At 34.1% G+C, this 20419-nt stretch overlaps 4 protein-coding genes across 5 annotated transcripts; 2 read left to right on the top strand and 2 right to left on the bottom strand.

The window, feature by feature from the left end:
• Window positions 1–6413: 6413 nt before the first annotated feature.
• On the top strand, window positions 6414–9656 carry LOC129577711 (pickpocket protein 28-like). The gene is made up of 10 exons (XM_055465215.1): window positions 6414–6459; window positions 6567–6655; window positions 6850–6971; window positions 7042–7177; window positions 7868–8128; window positions 8236–8636; window positions 8694–8771; window positions 8952–9162; window positions 9273–9476; window positions 9546–9656. Exons 1-10 carry the CDS (start codon window positions 6415–6417, stop codon window positions 9556–9558), a joined length of 1560 nt encoding a protein of 519 aa, XP_055321190.1. The 5' UTR covers window position 6414; the 3' UTR covers window positions 9559–9656.
• A 608-nt stretch (window positions 9657–10264) lies between these two features.
• On the bottom strand, window positions 10265–13926 carry LOC129577705 (phosphate carrier protein, mitochondrial-like). Its single transcript, XM_055465205.1, has 6 exons — window positions 13558–13926; window positions 13011–13231; window positions 12438–12775; window positions 12185–12266; window positions 12005–12095; window positions 10265–11042 (listed from the first exon to the last, which is right to left on the bottom strand). Exons 2-6 carry the CDS (start codon window positions 13171–13173, stop codon window positions 10697–10699), a joined length of 1020 nt encoding a protein of 339 aa, XP_055321180.1. The 5' UTR covers window positions 13174–13231; window positions 13558–13926; the 3' UTR covers window positions 10265–10696.
• A 236-nt stretch (window positions 13927–14162) lies between these two features.
• On the top strand, window positions 14163–15264 carry LOC129577707 (V-type proton ATPase subunit e-like). 2 transcript variants are annotated; one of them, XM_055465208.1, is made up of 4 exons: window positions 14163–14283; window positions 14364–14481; window positions 14585–14632; window positions 14775–15264. In XM_055465208.1, the coding sequence occupies exons 2-4, from the start codon at window positions 14390–14392 to the stop codon at window positions 14923–14925; spliced, it is 291 nt and encodes a 96-aa protein (XP_055321183.1). In that variant the 5' UTR covers window positions 14163–14283; window positions 14364–14389; the 3' UTR covers window positions 14926–15264. The 2 variants fall into 2 exon arrangements, with proteins under 2 accessions (XP_055321183.1, XP_055321182.1); XM_055465207.1 differs by having other exon boundaries at window positions 14250–14481.
• On the bottom strand, window positions 15238–18768 carry LOC129577706 (uncharacterized). The gene is made up of 6 exons (XM_055465206.1): window positions 18523–18768; window positions 17931–18129; window positions 17476–17792; window positions 16420–16644; window positions 15817–16015; window positions 15238–15727 (listed from the first exon to the last, which is right to left on the bottom strand). Exons 1-6 carry the CDS (start codon window positions 18643–18645, stop codon window positions 15411–15413), a joined length of 1380 nt encoding a protein of 459 aa, XP_055321181.1. The 5' UTR covers window positions 18646–18768; the 3' UTR covers window positions 15238–15410.
• Window positions 18769–20419: the final 1651 nt, after the last annotated feature.

The raw sequence follows: 20419 nt of genomic DNA, 5'->3' as shown, positions 1-20419 counted from the left end.
TTAAATATGAAACAGAATTTTTAGAAGCGTTTGTTGCTTCAAGGAAATGAAATTTCCGTTCTTTATACCATAAAAAAATTTTGTGTGCCTATCAAGAGACACTTAATGGTTTAATCGAAAATCCATTTGCTTTGTTTATTCCAATTTCATTTTTTTTAGTCATTGTAATTGCGAAATTAACATATGCGAAGTTCACTCGGTTACGTTCATTGTTTTTAATTGAACGTGGACTTTGCATTTGTTTGTGGCAATATACCGACTAATTGTTTGAAATAATGATTTCAACAGCGTAAACAAAAGCAATAAATGCTTTGAAATTGGAAGTAAATTGAGCAGATTTACCAATAATGCTACGATCCAGGCTATGGTACACACGTGTATGTCCTTGACCATGTACATCACTACAATTTTCCTGAATATACCGAGCGCGAAATAATTATTTTTCAATCGATACAAGACAAAGCATGTACAAAAAGGGATATTTTATTACGAAATATCCAGTTGCATTGAAGCATCGAGCAAAAGAAGTTTGTTTTTTTTTTGGTCCTAACTACACCAAAATCTCTATTCATTTTAAAATGGTCGCAAATGAAAAACTCCAAGTTTTAGTAATACCAAGTTTACGTGAGATGTTCCGATCCTTGCGAACCATTCGAAAAAATTGGAGTTTGAAAACGCCACTACAAAAATGGTGTTATTTTTATGGTGTTGGCAGAGCAGCCTGTATTATTCCAGCCATTCCGATATTTGAAGACGATCAGACACTTTCAGTGTTTGCTTATCAAGGATTCGTATACGTTGGTATATATGTTCTGTTGGTCATATACACTGTGTGTTATCACTTGATCGATGGAGAAATGACTAAATTCCTGAATTGCACGAACCTTCTTGGTCCCATAATATCAGTTAGTTGAAAATTGAATCTAATGAAAATATTTTCAAATTATAATATTCAATTGAGAAATCCTTTTTTTCTCTCTAGGGCATGCCATTTTATATCTTAGGACTCTCAAAACAACGAGGCCTCGTACACAAAGGACTAAAGTTTGGTGGTCAACATATTCTTCAAAATGGTCATAAAGATACTGAATACAGTGAAATATATTCGAAACATATTGATAGTTCAGTGAAAAGTTTCATGATTAGAATGATTGTTATATTATTTTGTCTGGCCGCCTTGAACGCAGGCCCAGTTTATGCGTTCATTTTCAAAGGTATCAAAGCAACAGCAATGGAAGTTAGAATTCCATTCACCGATGAAAGATCATATGATGAATTTTTCGGTAACATTCTTGTTCAAATGCCGCTTGCTGTGTATGGATCAGTTGGTTATCTAGGCAAGTATGAATTTAAAGAGAATTAAACGCGACAATAGGCCCGAGCGAGGATAGCTTAAAACTGTCATAGATACACATATTGAGCGTGCCTCATTAATGTTTATGTGTTCATGTATATGCAAACGATAATGTTCACGTTCAGTAGGTTGGTGACAGCTTCAAACTTTATGTATGTGTATATGTCAGATAATTTCAATGTAACAAATTAATACATTAATACTATATTATACGAACAATTTATGCTTGATCTAGGTATGGAAATCGCGATGGAAATTTTGATTGGCGCTATAACATTAGCACCAAAATTGATTGAGTTTGAAATTCGGCGATTCGACGAGAAGATGGAGAAAAATCTTCTGAATGCGCTGCAATCACGTTTAACATTCAGAAATATCATCCAGCAAATTATGGACACCGATGAGTATATATGGGAAAATTCATTCACAAAACACACTTTTCTAACTGGTTTTATTTGCTTTCAATTCATTATTAGCTATGCTATTGCTATTAGAGACAATGCTTACTGGCGTACTTTACTTACTCCGTTGTCATTCACCTATAGTATTGGAATGGCAATTATTTGCCAATACACGGTAATCAAATACTCATTGAGAATTTGAGTATTGATAGAATTTATCGTTTACAATGCGTACTTATTTCGCTTTCATAGGCAAAACCTGTCCGAGCACGTTTTGTGTTTCGGGCAAGAATTTTTTTCTACCGTTACATGAAACGTTCATTAAATGTAAAAGGTACTAACTTCGTTTATTTATTTTTTTCTCCATAGGGGTCCAAAACTTTGGATTTTTTAATTCCAAAACAGATTCTGTTTTTATGTTTATTTATCATCCGTGACCAACTACAAATTTAGATTAAAGCGTTATTACCAATACGATACTTGAAAATTCTCATTTCCATAGATTATGATGTACGACGTAGAGTATTGGTTATTGTGGTAGCATTAAATTTAATACAAAGGTTTAGCTGGTTTTTTGATTTTTGGTAACCTGAACTTTATTGTACCGTGTATGCCATCTACCTAATGCATCCATACATTGTGATTTAATACATTTCATGTAACGGCTCAGTTATAGTTTGTTATGCAATAACAAACTAGACTCATAATTAGTCCTTTCGTAAGTTCTAATAGATTCTACGCGCAGCGTAGAGCGAGAATGTTTTACCTTTCTTGTTTTGTTCTTCGTCGCTTCAATTGAAAAGACCCTTTCCTTTGAACAATATTGGAAAATATTATAATTTGAAAATTGGAAAATATTTGGAATTTGTAAAAAAAATGAAATAATCGTACTCTAGCGCTTGTTATAGTAATGTTCGTGTGATAACGTTACTATCAATTTCACAGTCATTTACGTATTTTTATTTGCTTGCACATCGATTAGAAAACTATACACACAAAGTACCAAGGGAATAAAACAAGATTTCACGAGTAGCTCCCCTCTAAAGATTTAACTAAATAAATATACAGTGTACAGTTTACATTCCATAGTCGATATGTAAGCAAAAAAAAAACCTGAATGACTGAGTTTTGTGACGTTCAAAATATATTTTCACTCTTCTATGTATGATTTCAGCTAAATTTTTATGCAGGCTATGGGATAGCTCTCGTTTGCTACGTACAACTGTTTTATATATGCGTTACGGGTGAAATATTCCAGGTATTGATATAACATTTTAATCGAGAACGATTTTGTTATTCTTAATTTGAGGGGGGCTAGACATAAATGCCTTTGTTTTTTAATCCAACTCTTGTTTGAATTGTAATTGAACTTGAACATAATTGAATGCTCTACAGGACAATGGTATGCGTGTGGTTTTGTACAACAGCAAGTGGTATGCACTGCCAGTCGATCTGCAAAAACACATGATACTTTTGATAAATCGACAACAAAATGGAGTCAGGCTCTCGATTGGACCATTTTCAACGATAAACCTTGAATGTTTCTATATTGTAAGTATCTTTCTCGACGGAATTGCTTAATCCAACTTCATATTTATTTATATATATTTTCTTTATGTCCAGATATCCAAAAAAATCTATTCGCTTGTTATGTATTTGTTGGAATTCTTCAAGTAGATTCTAACAACCAACTGATAAAGTGAATGCAATCATTTTCAAACGTTCTGGGCTGGAATTCTAAGAATTCCACCGAAATCGTTCGGAATTATTTTTTTCGTATATAAGACCATATTGGAGTGAAAGAGAGAGATTCCACTATTTTTCAGCTTCCCACCGGAATTATTCCGATAACTCAAGGAAGAGTGGATTGCAACTCAAGGAACAGTGGATTGTGTGAGAAATAATTCCGGTGAGAAGCTGAAAAATAGTGGAATCTCTTTCACTCCAATATGGTCTTATGTACGAAAAAAATAATTCCGAACGATTTCGGTGGAATGACTTAGAATTCCAGCCCTGTGCTTTCAATGAAATGAAACTCGTGGCATTTGGTCAGAGATTGCATATTTGCTGCTGAGTAGGCCTGAGCTGAGCTGAATTTGCTAACTCAGGTGCCTGAAGCGGTATTTTAGCGCACCTACGGTGCAAAATTGTTGTGGATCGCTGGAATCCACGCTGTTTATCAATTATATTTGGGTGGATACCAGCGATCCACAATAATTTTGCACCGTAAGTGCACTAAAATACCGCTTCAGGCGCCAGAGTTAGCAAATTCAGCTCAGCTCAAACTTACTCAGCAGCAAATATGCAATCTCTGCATTTGGTGGTTAAAAATTCATCATTTCCTGTTATTTTCCCAGGGTGATGTGTATAATTTCCAATGGAAAACGGTCAATGTGCAAAGCTCAGCACAACTTTGCTTGAAAAAAAAAAAACAAAAAATCGTAATTGATGTGCATTTCCGTCATGGTCATGGCTTGTTTGTACAAAATAACATTTAAAAATTAATTATTATTCAACAAACAAATCACTTTTCTTCGTTCAAAATGGAATATTTTGTGGGAATGAATTTAGTTCAATTAATGTGCTACTTAATTAAAACACTTCAATTCAATAGATTAGGATTAAAAGCACCAAATCTGTCTGTTATCCCTTAAAAATCAAAATGATGTTGAATAAAATACCAAATCAACCCGTGACATGATTCAATCTTTACCAACGATTCGAAAGGATTGGCATTTAAAATCGCCATTACAAAAATGGTGCTATATGGAATTGGCAGAGTTTGCATGAAAATTCCAGCTTTTCCGCTATTTGAAGATGATCAAACACTTTCACTGTATGCTTATCAAGCATTTGTGTATATTGGTGCATATTTCGCTTTTGCTGCGTACACTGTATATTATTACTGGATTTGTGGGCAACTATCCAAGTGTCTCCCGTGCAGTTGCATGTCATTTGATGCTTTGCTCATTGGATGTGATCGATTTTGACATCTATGTTTCTATTCCACTTTTTCGGATAAACGACCAATTTCGAAAGTAAACCGAACAAATGCAGAGATGCTTACCATTTCGGCTGGCTTCATTTGGATATAATAGTATTGAGTTGCAAAAAACTAATTCACAGACTACAAGGCCATACATAATACCAACACCAACATAAATACGAAACCACTTATAAATATTCTTCCAGATTAGGTGCGTCCAACATTTCTTCTATAATTGTGATTTTCTCAGGTGGAAACCAAATAGAGAGACTTTTTTTTTTAATAATTTCAAACAATGTCTCTAATTAAATGAAAAGCAGAAAAAAACAATTCACCGGTTACAAAATATGATACAATAAGGAATGTGTTTATTAAAGCACACTGTTTAATGAACATTTTGTTCGAATAAGCTTTGGGTCATTTCCAATATAATGTAGCTTTAATTAAGCGATCACAATTAAAACAAGCAATGAAAAATGGCTTTTGTAATTGTTTATCTAAATATGTGAGCATATGCGCTGACTAGACTATAAATAACATTCCGAACTATTCATTTTTATCACACAAATGATTATTGATATTTTTGATAAACCGTTGCATGCAAATGATTGCAGCACAGATGACGACAGTACACAATGCATTTCGTATTGAAATTACAGTATTTTTGTTCGACTAAAATGTCATACATGTAGCGATTAATTTTAGTTGATTGTTTGTCACTGTTGGAAAGTCATAATAAAATTGCTTGGTTTGAGGAAAAAAATAATAAAATGAAATTTGCATTTAGTTGGAGAACAAGATAGTCAGCAAATGGTCAGTTGTTTTTTTTTTGGACGGAACAATATCAAAACTATACTAGAAGGTTCATCAGAAATAACACGTGGATAAGGAAAATTCTCGGAGTCTTGGTTAAATGTGGTTCATTCACATCTGGTTCATTCACGATTAGCTACAGTTGTTCAAATAAAACTGGGTTTGGCGACAAGTGATTAAAAGTTCGAACTCATCTATAAGGAAACAAATATATAGAAGAAAAAAACACATTCAAATCGCCATTAAAATATTTCAATTTCAAATCCTGGAGATAATAGAATAAATATAGTTTCGACTCGTTTCGAACACTCGCAAAAACTTCTTACTAAAAACTAAAGTTCTTATCTTGATACAATAAATCTTTTCAACTTTTTTTTTTGAATGAAAGTGCATTTTTGTTCGGAGAAAAATACAACGAAGTGATAACAGTTGCAACAGGCAATTTACCAAGCCAATCTTTTTTGATCGTTCTTTCATTTTATCGTGGCGGCATTTTTCTTGTTAACGGCGATGAGGTAAGTTCATTACTTTTTTTTTCTTATAAAGAGACTTTGCATTGGCTGAATGAGCTTCTGAACATCGTGTGACTTGAAAAAAAAAAATGCGAAATTGAGTAAATTATTCAGCGATACAAAGCAAAGCAAAGCACAAAGCAAAGCAATATTAAAAATAGATTGTTTGTTCAAACGGAATTTTAACGCATTTTCTATCGAGCGTTTAGTTTTCCATACGGAATGTACGGTTTTTCGAACACCTGGTAGGAAATGGGTTAAAAGTAAAGTTAATTATTCAACTTGAAAAAAAAACCACTTGACATAAGGCAAACCCATTTCAGAAACAAAATCAGCCAAATATTTAGTATGAAAACCGAAGGGGAAGCACAGAACAAAGGACCGAAATCAAGGGTGAGTAAGAAGCCAACCAAAAAATTTGCACCAAAGAAATATTCCACATTCATTTCTGTGTCATAGAATGTTCGTTAAATTAAAGTTATTTGCTTGTGATACTCCAGGTTGCTCGTACTGTATTGGATTTTTGTCAAAATAGCTCATTTCACGCCATTTCCTATATTGGCGATCGGAAGCGACGCTTTGTTGAACGGTGATTTTTTTCAATTTAAATAAAAAAAATAATTTTTCTTTTCATTTTTTTTTCGCAAGAAGAACTTGAGATTTGATTCAAGTTAATGTTAAATCAACATTGTTGATTTAGAATGAACTTGAACAGTGTTCATTGAACCCACTATTCAAATGAAATCATTAGACCATTCTTCTCAAATGTGTTTTCCATTGTAGCACTTGGTGGTTTGCCGCATTAATCGCAAGCGTATCGTTGTGCATAGTCTCGATTTACAGTATCTGGTGCAAATGGTGTGAGAATCCTGTGATTGTAAGCATGAGCAACAAACCAATGTCAGGTAACAAATGATGTCATATATATGAATGATCAATGTAAATTATTAGACTTAAATTAATTTTTGGTTTTAGTGGGTGAAATTCCATTTCCCGCTGTAACTATTTGTCCATTGACGAAATTTTCTACGAAATTATTCAATTTTACACAAGCTTATCGATCCATATTTGAGCTTGATGACAACCACACACAGCCAATCACTGAAGAAGAGTAAATTTTCATTAACTCCCTTTTTTACTACAATTTATTCGATTGGACAATTTTTCAAAAATTATCCTATCAAAACGCTAGGGGGAAAGAACTTTTTTGTATTGATTTTATTTGATAAAAATTTCAAATATTTACTCTTATTGATCTTCATTGACTATATTTACATATATTGGCGTTCATTTGCAGAATATTCAAAATATTTACTCCTATTGACAATATATTCGAATTGCAAAATGATATGAAAGTTCATGTCAATAATGAAATGAAAGTCAAATATGCATTTCTAAAAAAATTGTAAATGAGTGCAAATATTCACTTATGTATATGCGGAAATAAGGTCAATATGTGTCAATAATGGTAAATAACATCTACATTTGACAATACCGACTAAATACGAATGAATAAAAAATTGGTATTACCAAGTATATTGTAAAATGCAGATGTTATTAACAGATATTGTCAGGTATTGACGATATTGGCCGATATTGACATTATTTCCGATTGCAAGTGAATATTTGCGCATATTTACAGTATTTACATTCTTATTTACTCAGTTATTTCCCCCTAGTCAAAACGTTCAACGTTCAGTGGAGAATGGGTTGATTCATTCATTTTTAATTGAATATGAGTGCATTGACTTATTTTCTATTGGATTTACGTTGAATATCGTAAATAACGTATTTTTTTTAGGTTAAATCTTATGAAAATCGCAAGTCAAATTTGTGACAACACTTTTGCTGGCGATGTTCTTGAAAACTTCACTGACATTTACTCCGATCACCGAATGTTAGAAATAATTCGTGATTTAGCACCTTCATTCGATGACACAATGTTTGATTGTAAATTTCTTGGCGAAACCAAATGTGAAAAACTTTTTTTTCCAATTGTCACCGAAGAGGGACTGTGCTACACATTCAATGCGATGAGTGTGAAAGAAATTACAACTGATAAGTATGTCATTTTGTTTTTGAACGGAGATAAGGGAAATATTTTCAGTTTATATACAAATTCCATCGAATATAAGTTATGGACTCAATATTTTTTAATATACTTTCTAGGTTGTCTTCGGATTTTTTAAGAATTGGTCCGAACAGTTCATCTTCATCGAACTGGGATATGTATGCCGGTTATAATGATTCAAATGGGGCTGAATCGTATCCCAACCGTGTGTATGGCACAAGTGTTCAGTCAGGCATTTCAGTTATACTGAAAGTTTTAAAGGAGAACATTGATCCACTGTGTGCCGGTGGGATAAATGGTTTCAAGGTGACTTTTCATCCACCCCAAGAAGGGCCACAAATTTGGGAGAAATTCTTTCACATTTCACCGGGAAAATCAGCAATATTTACAATTAATCCAAATGTAATAGAAACATCACAAGCTGTACTCAGGTACAGCCCTGATATTCGGCAGTGCTATTATAAGTCCGAACGTCTGCTTCGATTCTACAGACATTACAGTATGTATTAGTTCCGCTGTAAGGCAATGATTTTGAACGTCAATTACTCTATTACAGCACAACGCAATTGTGAAGTGGAATGCTTGGCTAATTTTACTCTGGCCCAATGTGGATGCATAGAATTTTCAATGTCAAGTATGGAAATCGGCTAATGGTAGCACAGTTTCATAATGATTTCTTTTCATGTCATTTTTTTTTTTGGAAAAAAGAATCAAAATTTTCCACATTTCTTCAATGAATTTTTTCAATTGTATTTTTTTTTTTTAATTATCGTCGAGTTTCCGATAGTTTTTCTCAAGAATAATTCCTTTTTAGGATCGAACGAGACGAAAATCTGTGGCCCTGGAAAGATTTCTTGTTGTAGCGATGCTAGTCAGGAAGTATTTACCAGTGGTGCATTTGATAAATGCAAGTGTTTGCCAAGTTGTTCCACAATTTCGTACGATGCGGTCGCTACACAAGGAGATTACGATTTATCCAGTGCTTGGTCCAAATCGAAATATCAAACAAAATTCAGTTTTGATAAGTAAGCATAGATTTTTGTTTATTTCACAAAATTCATTTTCAAGTGTAACTTCAAACATTTATCAAGCTCAACTCTTTACTCACTTGATATGTATAAATTGATCTTTGTAGTTCAACATTCAGTCGTTTGGTAATATTCTTCAAAGAGGAAATGTTTATTCCCATGAAGCGCACCGAATTTTATAGTCTGTCATCATTTCTGGCAAGCTCCGGTGGATTATTTGGACTATTTTTGGGTGCATCTCTCTTGAGCTTCATTGAATTGATTTATTATTTTTCGTTTCGCATTTTCTTCCCGCCAAACGAAAAGATGGGGTGAGTTTCTTCGAGAGTAAGACTTTTTCTAAACATGGTAAGACTAACATACTCATACTTTTTTTTCAGTATCAACGAGTGAAATTCTTACATCATCATCAATATAACTAACCGAGGCTGCTAGTTTAATTCGGTGGTACCCAAGTCTAATTTAAAAAGAGAGTACACTGTTTCATGTATGAGAGTAATGTCTTTGAAAAGAGTACTTGTTAGACTTGGGTAGATATAGGTAAGTGTTCTATTTTTGGGCACCATAACAGCAAGTCTAACAAGTACTCTTTTCAAAGACATTACTAGAATGTAAAATTGTTGTGTTATAGAAATAAATGAATTTTAGCGTAAAAAATTAATTTTTAACCTATCTTAACGAACACCCGAATCATTCCACACTTTGAAGCAATGAGTTGAAAATTGTATAGTTATTGCTATTATGCGCCACACAGTATTCGCCATGGATTTTGCTGTTTTTGTATGTGACGCACACTGTGCGAGCATATGAGCATAGGGAACCATGCAGGGTTAATACTGTTTTATATATATTATTGTCCGACGTCAATATCCCGTCCAATCCCAATATAACAGAAAAATAAAACATTCGTTTCGGTACGACTTTATCTAATGAATTTATTCAATTCACTTTGTTTCGATAACAATAAAATAGATATCATCTGTTGAAAGAAAAAAATGGAAGAAATCCAAAATAAATGCGTCTCATCCTGTTCGGAGTTCAAATACTGTACCAATGTTGCTATTAAGCTGTATGTCCCAATGAGAAAAAAATGCTTAAATTTTTGGTATGTTTCGTTCCTAGAAACTCATTCAATCAACTTATATTTCATACACATGTTTAGCTTATATATAGAATGTTCATTCCTGATACAAGTTTCGAAAAAAAAGAACACAAAATGAAAAGAATTGGTTAGACAACAAAACATGGCCCTGGTATGCCAATAAAATTTTATTTTCCGGTATAATTGTTCTAATTTCAAATAAATAGCCAAATGATTGCGCACAATTTGTGTTTTGGTGTGATCCGCCTATCGAATACCAGCGATGTAGTTTTTTGTTAGTTTTACAGTTAATACAATTGATTTTTTGTTTATTTCATTTTTTTTTTTCTAATTTGAATGAATTTTTTTTTTCATTTAAACTTAGACACACGTTGAGCGATTGTATTGCTCTCAGTTTGCACTGTTGCACTGCTTGCATGGTGAATTTATTTATTGTGCGGCCAATTTGGCTTTAAGTGATTCTGGCATCTCTGGTGGTGGTGGACGTGGAATGGCCAAACCAACTTTAACACCATCATAGATGAACCATTGCAAACCGGTCAATGTACCGATCATAATGATACGTGGCACCAAACCGTTCCACATTCCGAAGAAACCAAGGCTCTTGGCCACTTGGAAGGCAGATGAACCCTTGGCTTGGTTCAATTTTGATACAACAACATCAGCTGGATGCGATACAATGGCACAGAACACACCAGCAATGTAACCAGCAGCGAATGTGACAACCAATTGTTCGCCCTTAGTACATTCGGCACGTGGTTTTGGTACGACGTTTCTGGAAGATAAAGGCGGAGAAAATTGCGATTAGTAAGAGAAAATTGATTAAAAGAGGAGGAATTCGATGAGCAGAGGGTTATTTTCATTTAAAATGATTTAATGAAAGAAAATGAAAGACACTTCTTCGACGAAAACTTCTTTAAATTTACAAAATTGATGAAAACTGGAGAAAAGTGATAGAAAAGTAGAACAATTTAATGGCAAAAATAGAGGCAATTTATAGAAAAATAGGGAAAATTCACGTAAAGAAGTTCGTGAGTCTCGAAAATTGTTGACCCGAAGGCTAAAAAGTCCCTTTGTCTGTAGAGTTTTGATTCAAATTTGCATTGATTTGCTCCAAAATAGTACTTAAAGGGTGGTTTTATAGCGATTGTGTGATCGAAATGACTCATAGCGATGAATGAATATGCTTTATTTCATCGTTTAAATCCATCCAAGGGGATCTCAAATAAACCTTTCTATCATCTACACTACCGTGCAAAAGTTTGGAACCACTAGGTATTTTTCATACAAATTGACCATTTTTGGTGGACCCATTAACATATTTCGGAAACACCTGCACTCTTGATATTTTGTGCATAGTTTCTACAACGTTTCAATAGTAAATCACAGAGGTTTCATCAAAAAATTGTCACGTATTTAAAAAATATATTAATTTGAATTTGATCTGTTTTAATCTTCATACAAATTTGATCATTTTTCACACAGTACAAATTCAAATTGCTATATTTTTGAAATTCATGAATATTTTTTGATGAAACCTCTGTGATTTACTATTGAAACGTTGTAGAAACTATGCACAAGATATCAAGAGTGCAGGTGTTTCCGAAATATGTTAATGAGTCCACCAAAAATGGTCAATTTGTATGAAAAATATCTAGTGGTTCCAAACTTTTGCACGGTAGTGTATCTCAATGCAATTAAAAATACCTCAAAGAGTGAATGAAATCGTCAACTTACTTATACAACAATTCAACAGTACGTTCGAAGCAAGCGAATTTCATCATGGTGTATGGGATTTGACGCATCCAGAGTGGTACCAATCCTTTGTCTATAACATTGAATAAATCGTTCGTTAAACATTGAGCTTCAGCGTATGATTCATTTTTAATTTGATGGTCTTGAAATTGAGATACTTACAGAATGCACCAAAACCTTCTTCTTTCATCATTTTTGGAACAGCTTGACGTAAATTGTTAGCAAATCCAGGCATTGTTTGAATCTATTTTCAATGAAGAACACGAAAAAAATGATGAGATTCCAGAAAATTCCATAATTTTTGAAAATTTCGATGAAAATTTTATATTTTCTGTTGTAAATTTACATTCAAAACCATATTTAAGTTCAAAATTAGTTTTTTAACAAAAGAAAAACTCCAAATAATCCAATTTACCTTGACTTTAGCGGCTTCCATTGGTGACAAAGCGATGTCAGCAAAGAATTCTGCCGAAGCTGAAGAGGCCAAATACAAGCTGGTACGGTAGAGGAAAGCATTTTCTTCGCCAATAAGATCACTGTAGAGGACTTTAAAGTATTCGTACAAGCCGAATTTGAAGAGACCCTGTGCGGAATAACCGTAGGCAGTTGGTGCCCAACCTTTGGCCAAACCACGTGCTCCATCTTCTTTCAATGTCAATCGAAAACCAGTGATCAAATTCTTATATTTAGCTTGGTCGACTTGCAAACGGCACTTAACCAAATCCAATGGAGTCAACAGTGTGTGCGTTGAGCCTGTCAAAAAAGAATGATACCTTAATATGGTTGAAATTCCAATGGAAGATTTTGTGCATTTAAAAATATTCTTCCGTAGAGTTTTTTCTTCTTTATTTTGAGCGTATTTCTAACGAAACATTTCTTCAAAAGTGTTTTCTCTTCATTCGAAACTTTTTCTTCTTTCACTCAATTACATAACAAATGAAACTTTGCACTTGATGAACAAAACGTAAATTAAAAGCCTCCGACTTACCACATGAGATGATACCACCAAGACCGCACAAAAGGAAATATTTGTTGGAACCGAATTCGCATGAGTCGGCGACAGCTGGTGCAGCGGCACCATCACAATTGGCCACAGTCAATGGTCCTTTGAATGGCGAATTACGGGCTGCATCCATCAATGAACTGAACATTTTGATAGTCGTTTTTTTTTTGTCTCTCCGGTGTGTGAAATATATTTCCTTGTGTCGTCTGCGTGTCAATGAGATTAAACAATGTGTTAATTAATTTAAATTGGATTTAAATAAAGAAAAAAGCAAGAGAAGAAAACGGTTGTCCGAGTCAAGGTTAGATCTTCAACGTAAATCGATTGCATGACGTTTCAGCACAGTACTTGGTGTTATATAATGTGATTCAATCGGGTGCCGATTGAAAAACCATTTTTGCCAACAAACACCGAAAAATCGACAAATTTACACGAAAACTTATGTGCAATTAACTAGAATCGGTTATTGGGCAGAAATCCAGTCAGAATTTCAGCCATTCAATGCAATAAATTGTGCAAATTTACAAATTACCTCGTATAGTGCCAGCAGCAAGCAGCAATAGCCTAGTACGTCCGAATAGAGAAGAGTAATACCCGTGAAAACGTGTGTGAATGTAAGAGATATGCTTGTCGCACTTCAACCTTTTTTCCATTTCAACGTGAAGTTGGCTCCATCATAATTCCAGCTGTGACTTTTGACACTGAAAACATTTGGAATTTGGAATGGATGATTTGATCCAATGGATGGCGAAAAAGGAATTAAATTCAAATTAAGAAATGAGTTCTTTTGATATTTCATTCAATTTCAGAATTTTTATTTTACTTTCAATGAAAAAATTGCGTAAAAAAATGCAAAAAATGATTTCTTTTTCTCATTTTCATCCGAATCGGTGTCAAAAGGTCGTCATTTGACAAAAACGTTCATAGCAATTTCAATAGACAATTTCTTTCACTGCATTTTTTCACACATTTATTCGAATGAAAATGATTGATTTGATTCGAAATTGATTGAAAATTCAAAATAAACACCAAAAATATTTCATTCAGCATTTGAAATACTTCTTATTCATCTTTTCCATGTTCTATTTGATTCCACTTAAGTGTGTACATATTCAACGTTCGAACCATTAACCGTGTGAACGATGCCATAGACACTGTATATTGGGTATACGTATGTCACGCGCCTACTGTCAAATCATGTGATTGACAAGAGATTTTTTTCGCAATCATCACATTCAGCTCTTGTGATTAATCGATAGTAAGTGTGAAAACAAAGCACACGTCCAAAGAGAAAATTCTATAAAATTGGAAATTTTCATCAATTTTCTGTGGTCTTAGGACGAAATCAATAGATTATCTCGAAAATGGGCGCCATTCCAGTCATTTTGATCACTGCATTTTGGGGTTTTGTTGGAATTGCATTACCAATTCTTGCACCAAAAGGACCGAACCGTGGGTTAGTAGCGTTGATAAAAATTTTTTATGCACATAAAAAGTGTAAAAAAATCGCCATTTTCAATCAAATTTTTAATTCAATGGTTTTTATTTCCCGATTTCAGTATTGTGCAATGCGTTTTAATGCTGACGGCAGCGACTTGTTGGCTTTTGTAAGTCTATTTTCTTGTGTTAATTGCCAAGGGCATCTCTGTGTTGTTTGTCAAAGTCTTATCAAATTGACGACGCATTTTTTTCCCTGATCAACGCACATTCACCCCCATTGACTAATGCATCTGTTTTTTTATTCCGCAGCTGGTTGTGCTGTTTCATGGCTCAGATGAATCCATTGATGGGTCCACGATTGCATCAAGGCACAATATTGATGGTTGCACGTGAATGGGGCAATATGCCATCTGACATCATTACCTATCAACCAACAGGACCACCATCATCTGAACATTAAAAACATCTTGTGCACAAGCACGCACCTCTGTTACAATCAGCAGCCCGGTGCTCAGTATTAATTATCAAAAAAAAATTATTCTGTTTAGTCGTGTTTATGTTGAGTTGCTGAATTTTATTTTGCTGACTTTGGCCGGATCAGAATTTCTATTGTTTCATTTATTTCCGATGTTGAACTGTAACATAAGGCTAAGTCAAAGCGAACAAAAATGAACCTTTTTTTTTCTTCTTCACTCAATGAAACACTCTTTCTTTTTCTGTGTAAAAAATTTTCTTCATCATTAAATTGTTTAGAAATAAAATTCCAAATAGATTTAAACGGTCATTCAATTTTATTGAATTTAATGGCTTTGGTTTTACTCAACAAACTGTGTGAATGCAATTAAACAAGATGAAAGAACTTGTATGGTCTTAAAATCTAGGTCAAATTGTAGCGTTTTGTTCCATTACTATCATTGCAGTCAAAATAAAGAAATATTTATTCAATTATTTTTGCAAAAGTTCATCAATTTTTGATGCGATATTTTTCGGTGATGTGGTTGGTGCGTATCTTTCGACTGGTTTACCGTCTTTGTCAACCAAGAATTTGGTGAAATTCCATTTGATACCATCGCCCAAGAAGCCTTGTTTATCCTTCAAGAACTTGTACAGCGGTGCTGCTTTCTCTCCATTTACGTCGACCTTCTTAAAAACGTCTCCCACTTTAGCATTGGCTTTCTGCAAATGACATACCATTTCTTCGCCGTCTTTCTCCGGCATTTCATTTGCAAACTGATTGCATGGGAATGACAGGATTTTTACATCTGAAAGCAAATCAAGAAATAATTCATTGAAAAGAAAACAAGCTAGAAATACACACACACACACGACCAAAGCCTATTGAACTAAGTACCTTGATCTTTATACTTCTCGGACAATTCGGTGAGCTCCTTGTAGTTGGTGTTGGCGAGACCGCATTGTGATGCAATGTTTACGATGAGCAGCACTTTGCCTTTGTATTTATCCAATGACACGTCGTTGCCGAATGTGTCTTTCACCTTGAAATCGTGAACCGATTGCGGGTTTTCGGGTGCTTCGGAGCTCATGTTTACCTAAGAACAAAATGGAAAACAACAATAATAAATAAAATTGAATAACATTGTGCGATGAGATGCTTGTATGCTGCGCTGATAGCCGGCTCTGCGTATTGCAAAATTACTAGTAGTAGATCGATTGAAATGAGTGGCGATGAAGAATATGTAGGTTTCGTGGGTTTGTCGAAAGGTCATTTTAGAGATGTGAAAAATCACAAATCGTTGAAAAAAATTAGGTAAATTTGTTATGAAATTTAACAGAAACTGAATTGATACCACGAAAATCCGATTGAAGCTCCGAATACTACAGTTCCAACCAAAATAAACAACGTCCGAAATGTCTCAATTGAAATACACTTTTAACAACCATTTGTTTTCCGATGAGAACAAAAACAAAATACACAAATCTTCTTCTCACTCACTTTGGACGTAGTGGATATAAATCGATTTGATAATTGAATTGGACTGAAATTAGTCGGCACCAAATTTTCACGCAAAAGATTCGAATTGCGCAATAGAAAACAACTGCTACATTTGAGAAACATAGTATGACTGAATGCAAACACCGGACACTGTTTTGATTTGTTATGTATGAAAGACAGAATTGAACTGTCAATTCGGTATTGGAGCGTAGAATGAAAGAAAAGTTGTCAATCGATAGCGAGAGTGAATTAACATTTGATATAGAGTTCAGACTTGACTTAGAGTTGCCTTTACCCGTGAATTGTCTGTGTCTTTGGCAGCACAAAAAATTTAGAATTCGCAATATTCAGCCACTGTGATCGCTTGTTTTTCATCTAGAAGAGAGTATATACTATATCTATAGTTTTCGTTTTTTTTCTGCTGCTGCTGTTCTCTTGATATGATTCACGCGCTGCGATACATACTCAAAGGAACTTTCTCAATGCGTTGGAATGTGACTGCGATTGTATGCATGCTTATAAGTTAGTGTGGATTTGGGCGTACAGTGTATGCCATACACTGTCAAATGAATACATACACTGTGTTTATTCGCTCATTCATCACATCAGCTGTTTCAGTGGATTGCACAATGTATAATATATATTGAAGGGGATTATCAATATTTTACTTACATTCGCCTGCTTTATGATCAGCCAACCAATTTTTTCTACCAGAATCATGTGAAAACAAATAATGAAGAAGAAAAAGAGGATTGATTTTCTTTCCTTAGTCAATTCGACAAGAATCAGACCAGTTCCAGTTGAAATTATCATTACCTTCAACTTGATCTTTCCCCCATATCAAAGATCATGGCCTTTGTCAATGCATTAACCCCATATTTTAACACAACAAATCAAAAGTGTCATTCAATTTTATTGAATTCGCTTTGGTTAAACTAAACAAACAATGTGAATGCAATTAAACAAGATGAAAGAACTTGTATGATCTTAAAATCTAAGAGAAATTGTAGCGCTTTGCAGCAAAGCCTTTGCTTCATCATTTGATATATGCGATTATTTTTGCAAAAGTTCATCAATTTTGGATGCGATATTTTTCGGTGATGTGGTTGGTGCGAATCGTTCCACTGGTTTGCCGTCTTTGTCAACCAAGAATTTGGTGAAGTTCCATTTGATGCCATCGCCAAAAAAGCCACCTTGTTTGTCCTTCAAGAACTTGTACAGTGGTGCTGCTTTCGCTCCATTGACGTCGACCTTCTTGAATACGTCTCCCACATTGGCGTTGGCTTTTTTCAAATGACATACCATTTCTTCGCCGTCTTTTTCCGGCATTTCATTTGCAAACTGATTGCATGGGAATGACAGGATTTTTACATCTGGAAACAAATCGAATTAATTAATTTCAGTTTGAACAAAATTGAAAAAAAAATGAACAAATAATGAAAAAAAGAAGAAAATCCGAAGAAAAAACTTGACTCTAATCAATTTTCAATGCTTATCGAAATAATTTATACCTTGGTCTTTATACTTCTCAGCCAATTCGGTGAGTTCTTTGTAGTTGGTATTGGTGAGACCACATTGTGATGCAATATTTACGACGAGCAGCACTTTGCCTTTGTATTTATCCAATGACACGTCGTTGCCGAATGTGTCTTTCACCTTGAAATCGTAAACCGATTGCGGGTTTTCGGGTGCTTCGGAGCTCATGTTTACCTAAGAACAAAATGGAAAACAACAACAATAAAAAAAAGAGAATAACATTGTGCGATAAGATGATAGTCACAAAGATAGCCGGTTGAGTATATTGCAAGATTAGATCGACTGAAATGAGTGGCGAAGAAGAATGTGAAAAATCGAGAAGGTTTGCCAAAATAAATCATTATCATGGTGTGGAAAATCACAAATCAATTGGTTATAAAAATTTCACTGAATCCGAATTGATAGCACGGAAATTCGGTTGGAATATTCCAATCAAAATGTGAAACGCCTCAAATGTATCAAAATTAGACTGTCAACCAAAATACACTGATGACTTTTGGAAGAGCTCTTGAAAAAATCATTCTTTTTTTTTCCACTGAAAAACAAAAACACAAATTTTCCACTCACTTTGGATGTAATGGAAATGAAACAATTTGTTGATTGAATTGGACTGAAATTAGCCGACACCAAATTGTCACGTAAAATATTCGAATTGCGGAATAGAAAACAACTGCTACGTTTCACAAACATAGTACGACTGAGTTGAATGCAAACATCAGACACTGCGTTATTGCGTCTCGCAAGCAGCGTTATTGCGTCTCACTTACTGCAAATCTGCTTGTGGTTGAACTACGCTCTCGTGATGAAATGTACAGTAATACACGATTATTTTTAGAATTCGGCTAGCAGTCGCGCTATTGTTGTTTATTTGGAAGAGAGTATATATATTACATAGTTCATATACAGCGTATATACATGCAAAAGGAACTTTCCACATGCGTTAAAATGCCAATGGGTGAGTGTGTGTGTGTGTGCTGTGCTTCTGAGTCACTGTAGATACACTGTTAAATAGATTCACTCATTCAGCACATCAGCTGTTTCAATGCATGGTTCAATGTATACAGAACGAAGTGACTATTAAGTGATTTGCTTTCATTTGGATGAAAGCGAGAGACAGAAAGGGCGTATATGAATAACATCTTGAAGCAAATAGACAGCAAATTGAAATCAATTTGTTTTTCTTATTAACCTAAAAAAAAATACGGAACAAAGGGAAATCACAGGGAGAGAAATCAATTTTAGGCTATAGTCTATGGTTCAAACTAGTTGATTTCGAAGTATTTCTAATAATTTGTCGTATGCAAGTTCTATGATAAAAAAAATTCACTTTATGTGAGTCACGTCCTTCTTACAAATATGCCGTTTTTCTTTTAAAAAGGCTTATCAAATATTTTCCTTTCGAATTTGAACGAAACAAATGATGACAAATGATTTATGACCACTTGCTACGATTTGAAGCCGATCAGTGAATCTATGGACTTTGGCCAGTGATATAATATATAGGAACACACGACTTTTCAATTTAGCAACTGATGATGATAATTCATTTTATTTTCTCTTCCGATGAAAATGATAAAGCCATATAGGACATGACAAAGGAGATGATCTTGATATTGATGTTCGACAGAAATGATTTTGAGCCGGTTTGTTTTTGCCTGTTTCATTCACATAATGAATTCATCTCAAATATTAGGCATGAAAACCGTTTCAATTCAAATTGCATCATTCTTTTCGGGGAGGTTGTTGTCAACATCCTTCTTTCAGCTAATTTAATCTTTTATTTTCAAACATAAATAGCTTCGGTTGATATTTTTGAATTCTTCTATCTCTTTCAATGAAGCATTAGACAGGAAAGACGTTGTTCAGAAAAAACGCCCAAAAGTAGGCTATGTATAATATTCATTGTATTGTGTCTAATCAAAGAAAGTGGATTATTCAATGAAATCGGTGCTTGATTCGGAATAAAGCAAACACTTTTTTTTTCTTTTTTTCTAGAAAAATTATCTAGTTGATGGGAAAAAAGAGGTTTTTGCTTTATTGAACTTGATGAATGATAAAATGAAAAAATGTTCTTCTCTACATGAATAACTTTAAATACTATCTCTTCTCCAGTTGGAATCAAAAATGCCAGAGCGGATGAAAGAAATGGTAAAATTTGCAAACATGTCTTTGCTTAACCCATTATACAACCCTAATTTGGTACCGACCAGTGTGTTGCCCCAAATTAAATATGCTCTACTCCTATAGTATTTGGGCATATATATAGAAGATTCGGCCAATCTTTTTATTTTTTCGATTATTGTGATTTTTCCACCATTTTTTATAGGCCATTCAAGGAAAAGCTATTGGAAACATGCGATTGAATTTGGGAATTTGGTTTTTTTTAAAACCATCTACGCCATAATTTGACACAGATATAATACAAAAATTGTACGTCCAACTCATTCGAAAACGCATTTTCAAG

The sequence above is a fragment of the Sitodiplosis mosellana genome, unplaced genomic scaffold, assembly GCF_009176505.1.
Source record: "Sitodiplosis mosellana isolate CC-2019 unplaced genomic scaffold, AAFC_SMos_1.0 Smas_scaffold_6201, whole genome shotgun sequence".
NCBI classification, from domain to species: domain Eukaryota; kingdom Metazoa; phylum Arthropoda; class Insecta; order Diptera; family Cecidomyiidae; genus Sitodiplosis; species Sitodiplosis mosellana.
Note: the sequence above shows the minus strand (reverse complement) of the source record. Positions and strands in the feature narration are given on the sequence as shown.

Coding starts and splice junctions, on each gene's coding strand:
- LOC129577707 (XM_055465208.1), top strand. CDS start 14,390: ATGGGCGCCATTCCAGTCATTTTGATCACTGCATTTTGGGGTTTTGTT. Junction 14,482..14,584: donor CCAAAAGGACCGAACCGTGG/GTTAGTAGCGTT, acceptor TCCCGATTTCAG/TATTGTGCAATGCGTTTTAA. Junction 14,633..14,774: donor GCAGCGACTTGTTGGCTTTT/GTAAGTCTATTT, acceptor TTTATTCCGCAG/CTGGTTGTGCTGTTTCATGG.
- LOC129577705 (XM_055465205.1), bottom strand. CDS start 13,173: ATGTTCAGTTCATTGATGGATGCAGCCCGTAATTCGCCATTCAAAGGA. Junction 12,776..13,010: donor TGGTGGTATCATCTCATGTG/GTAAGTCGGAGG, acceptor CTTTTTTGACAG/GCTCAACGCACACACTGTTG. Junction 12,096..12,184: donor AGAAGGTTTTGGTGCATTCT/GTAAGTATCTCA, acceptor TCAATGTTATAG/ACAAAGGATTGGTACCACTC.
- LOC129577706 (XM_055465206.1), bottom strand. CDS start 18,645: ATGTTTGTGAAACGTAGCAGTTGTTTTCTATTCCGCAATTCGAATATT. Junction 18,130..18,522: donor TCATTTCCATTACATCCAAA/GTGAGTGGAAAA, acceptor TTTTGTTCTTAG/GTAAACATGAGCTCCGAAGC. Junction 16,016..16,419: donor TTATATCCACTACGTCCAAA/GTGAGTGAGAAG, acceptor TTTTGTTCTTAG/GTAAACATGAGCTCCGAAGC.
- LOC129577711 (XM_055465215.1), top strand. CDS start 6,415: ATGAAAACCGAAGGGGAAGCACAGAACAAAGGACCGAAATCAAGG. Junction 7,178..7,867: donor CAGCCAATCACTGAAGAAGA/GTAAATTTTCAT, acceptor TATTTTTTTTAG/GTTAAATCTTATGAAAATCG. Junction 9,163..9,272: donor ACAAAATTCAGTTTTGATAA/GTAAGCATAGAT, acceptor TGATCTTTGTAG/TTCAACATTCAGTCGTTTGG.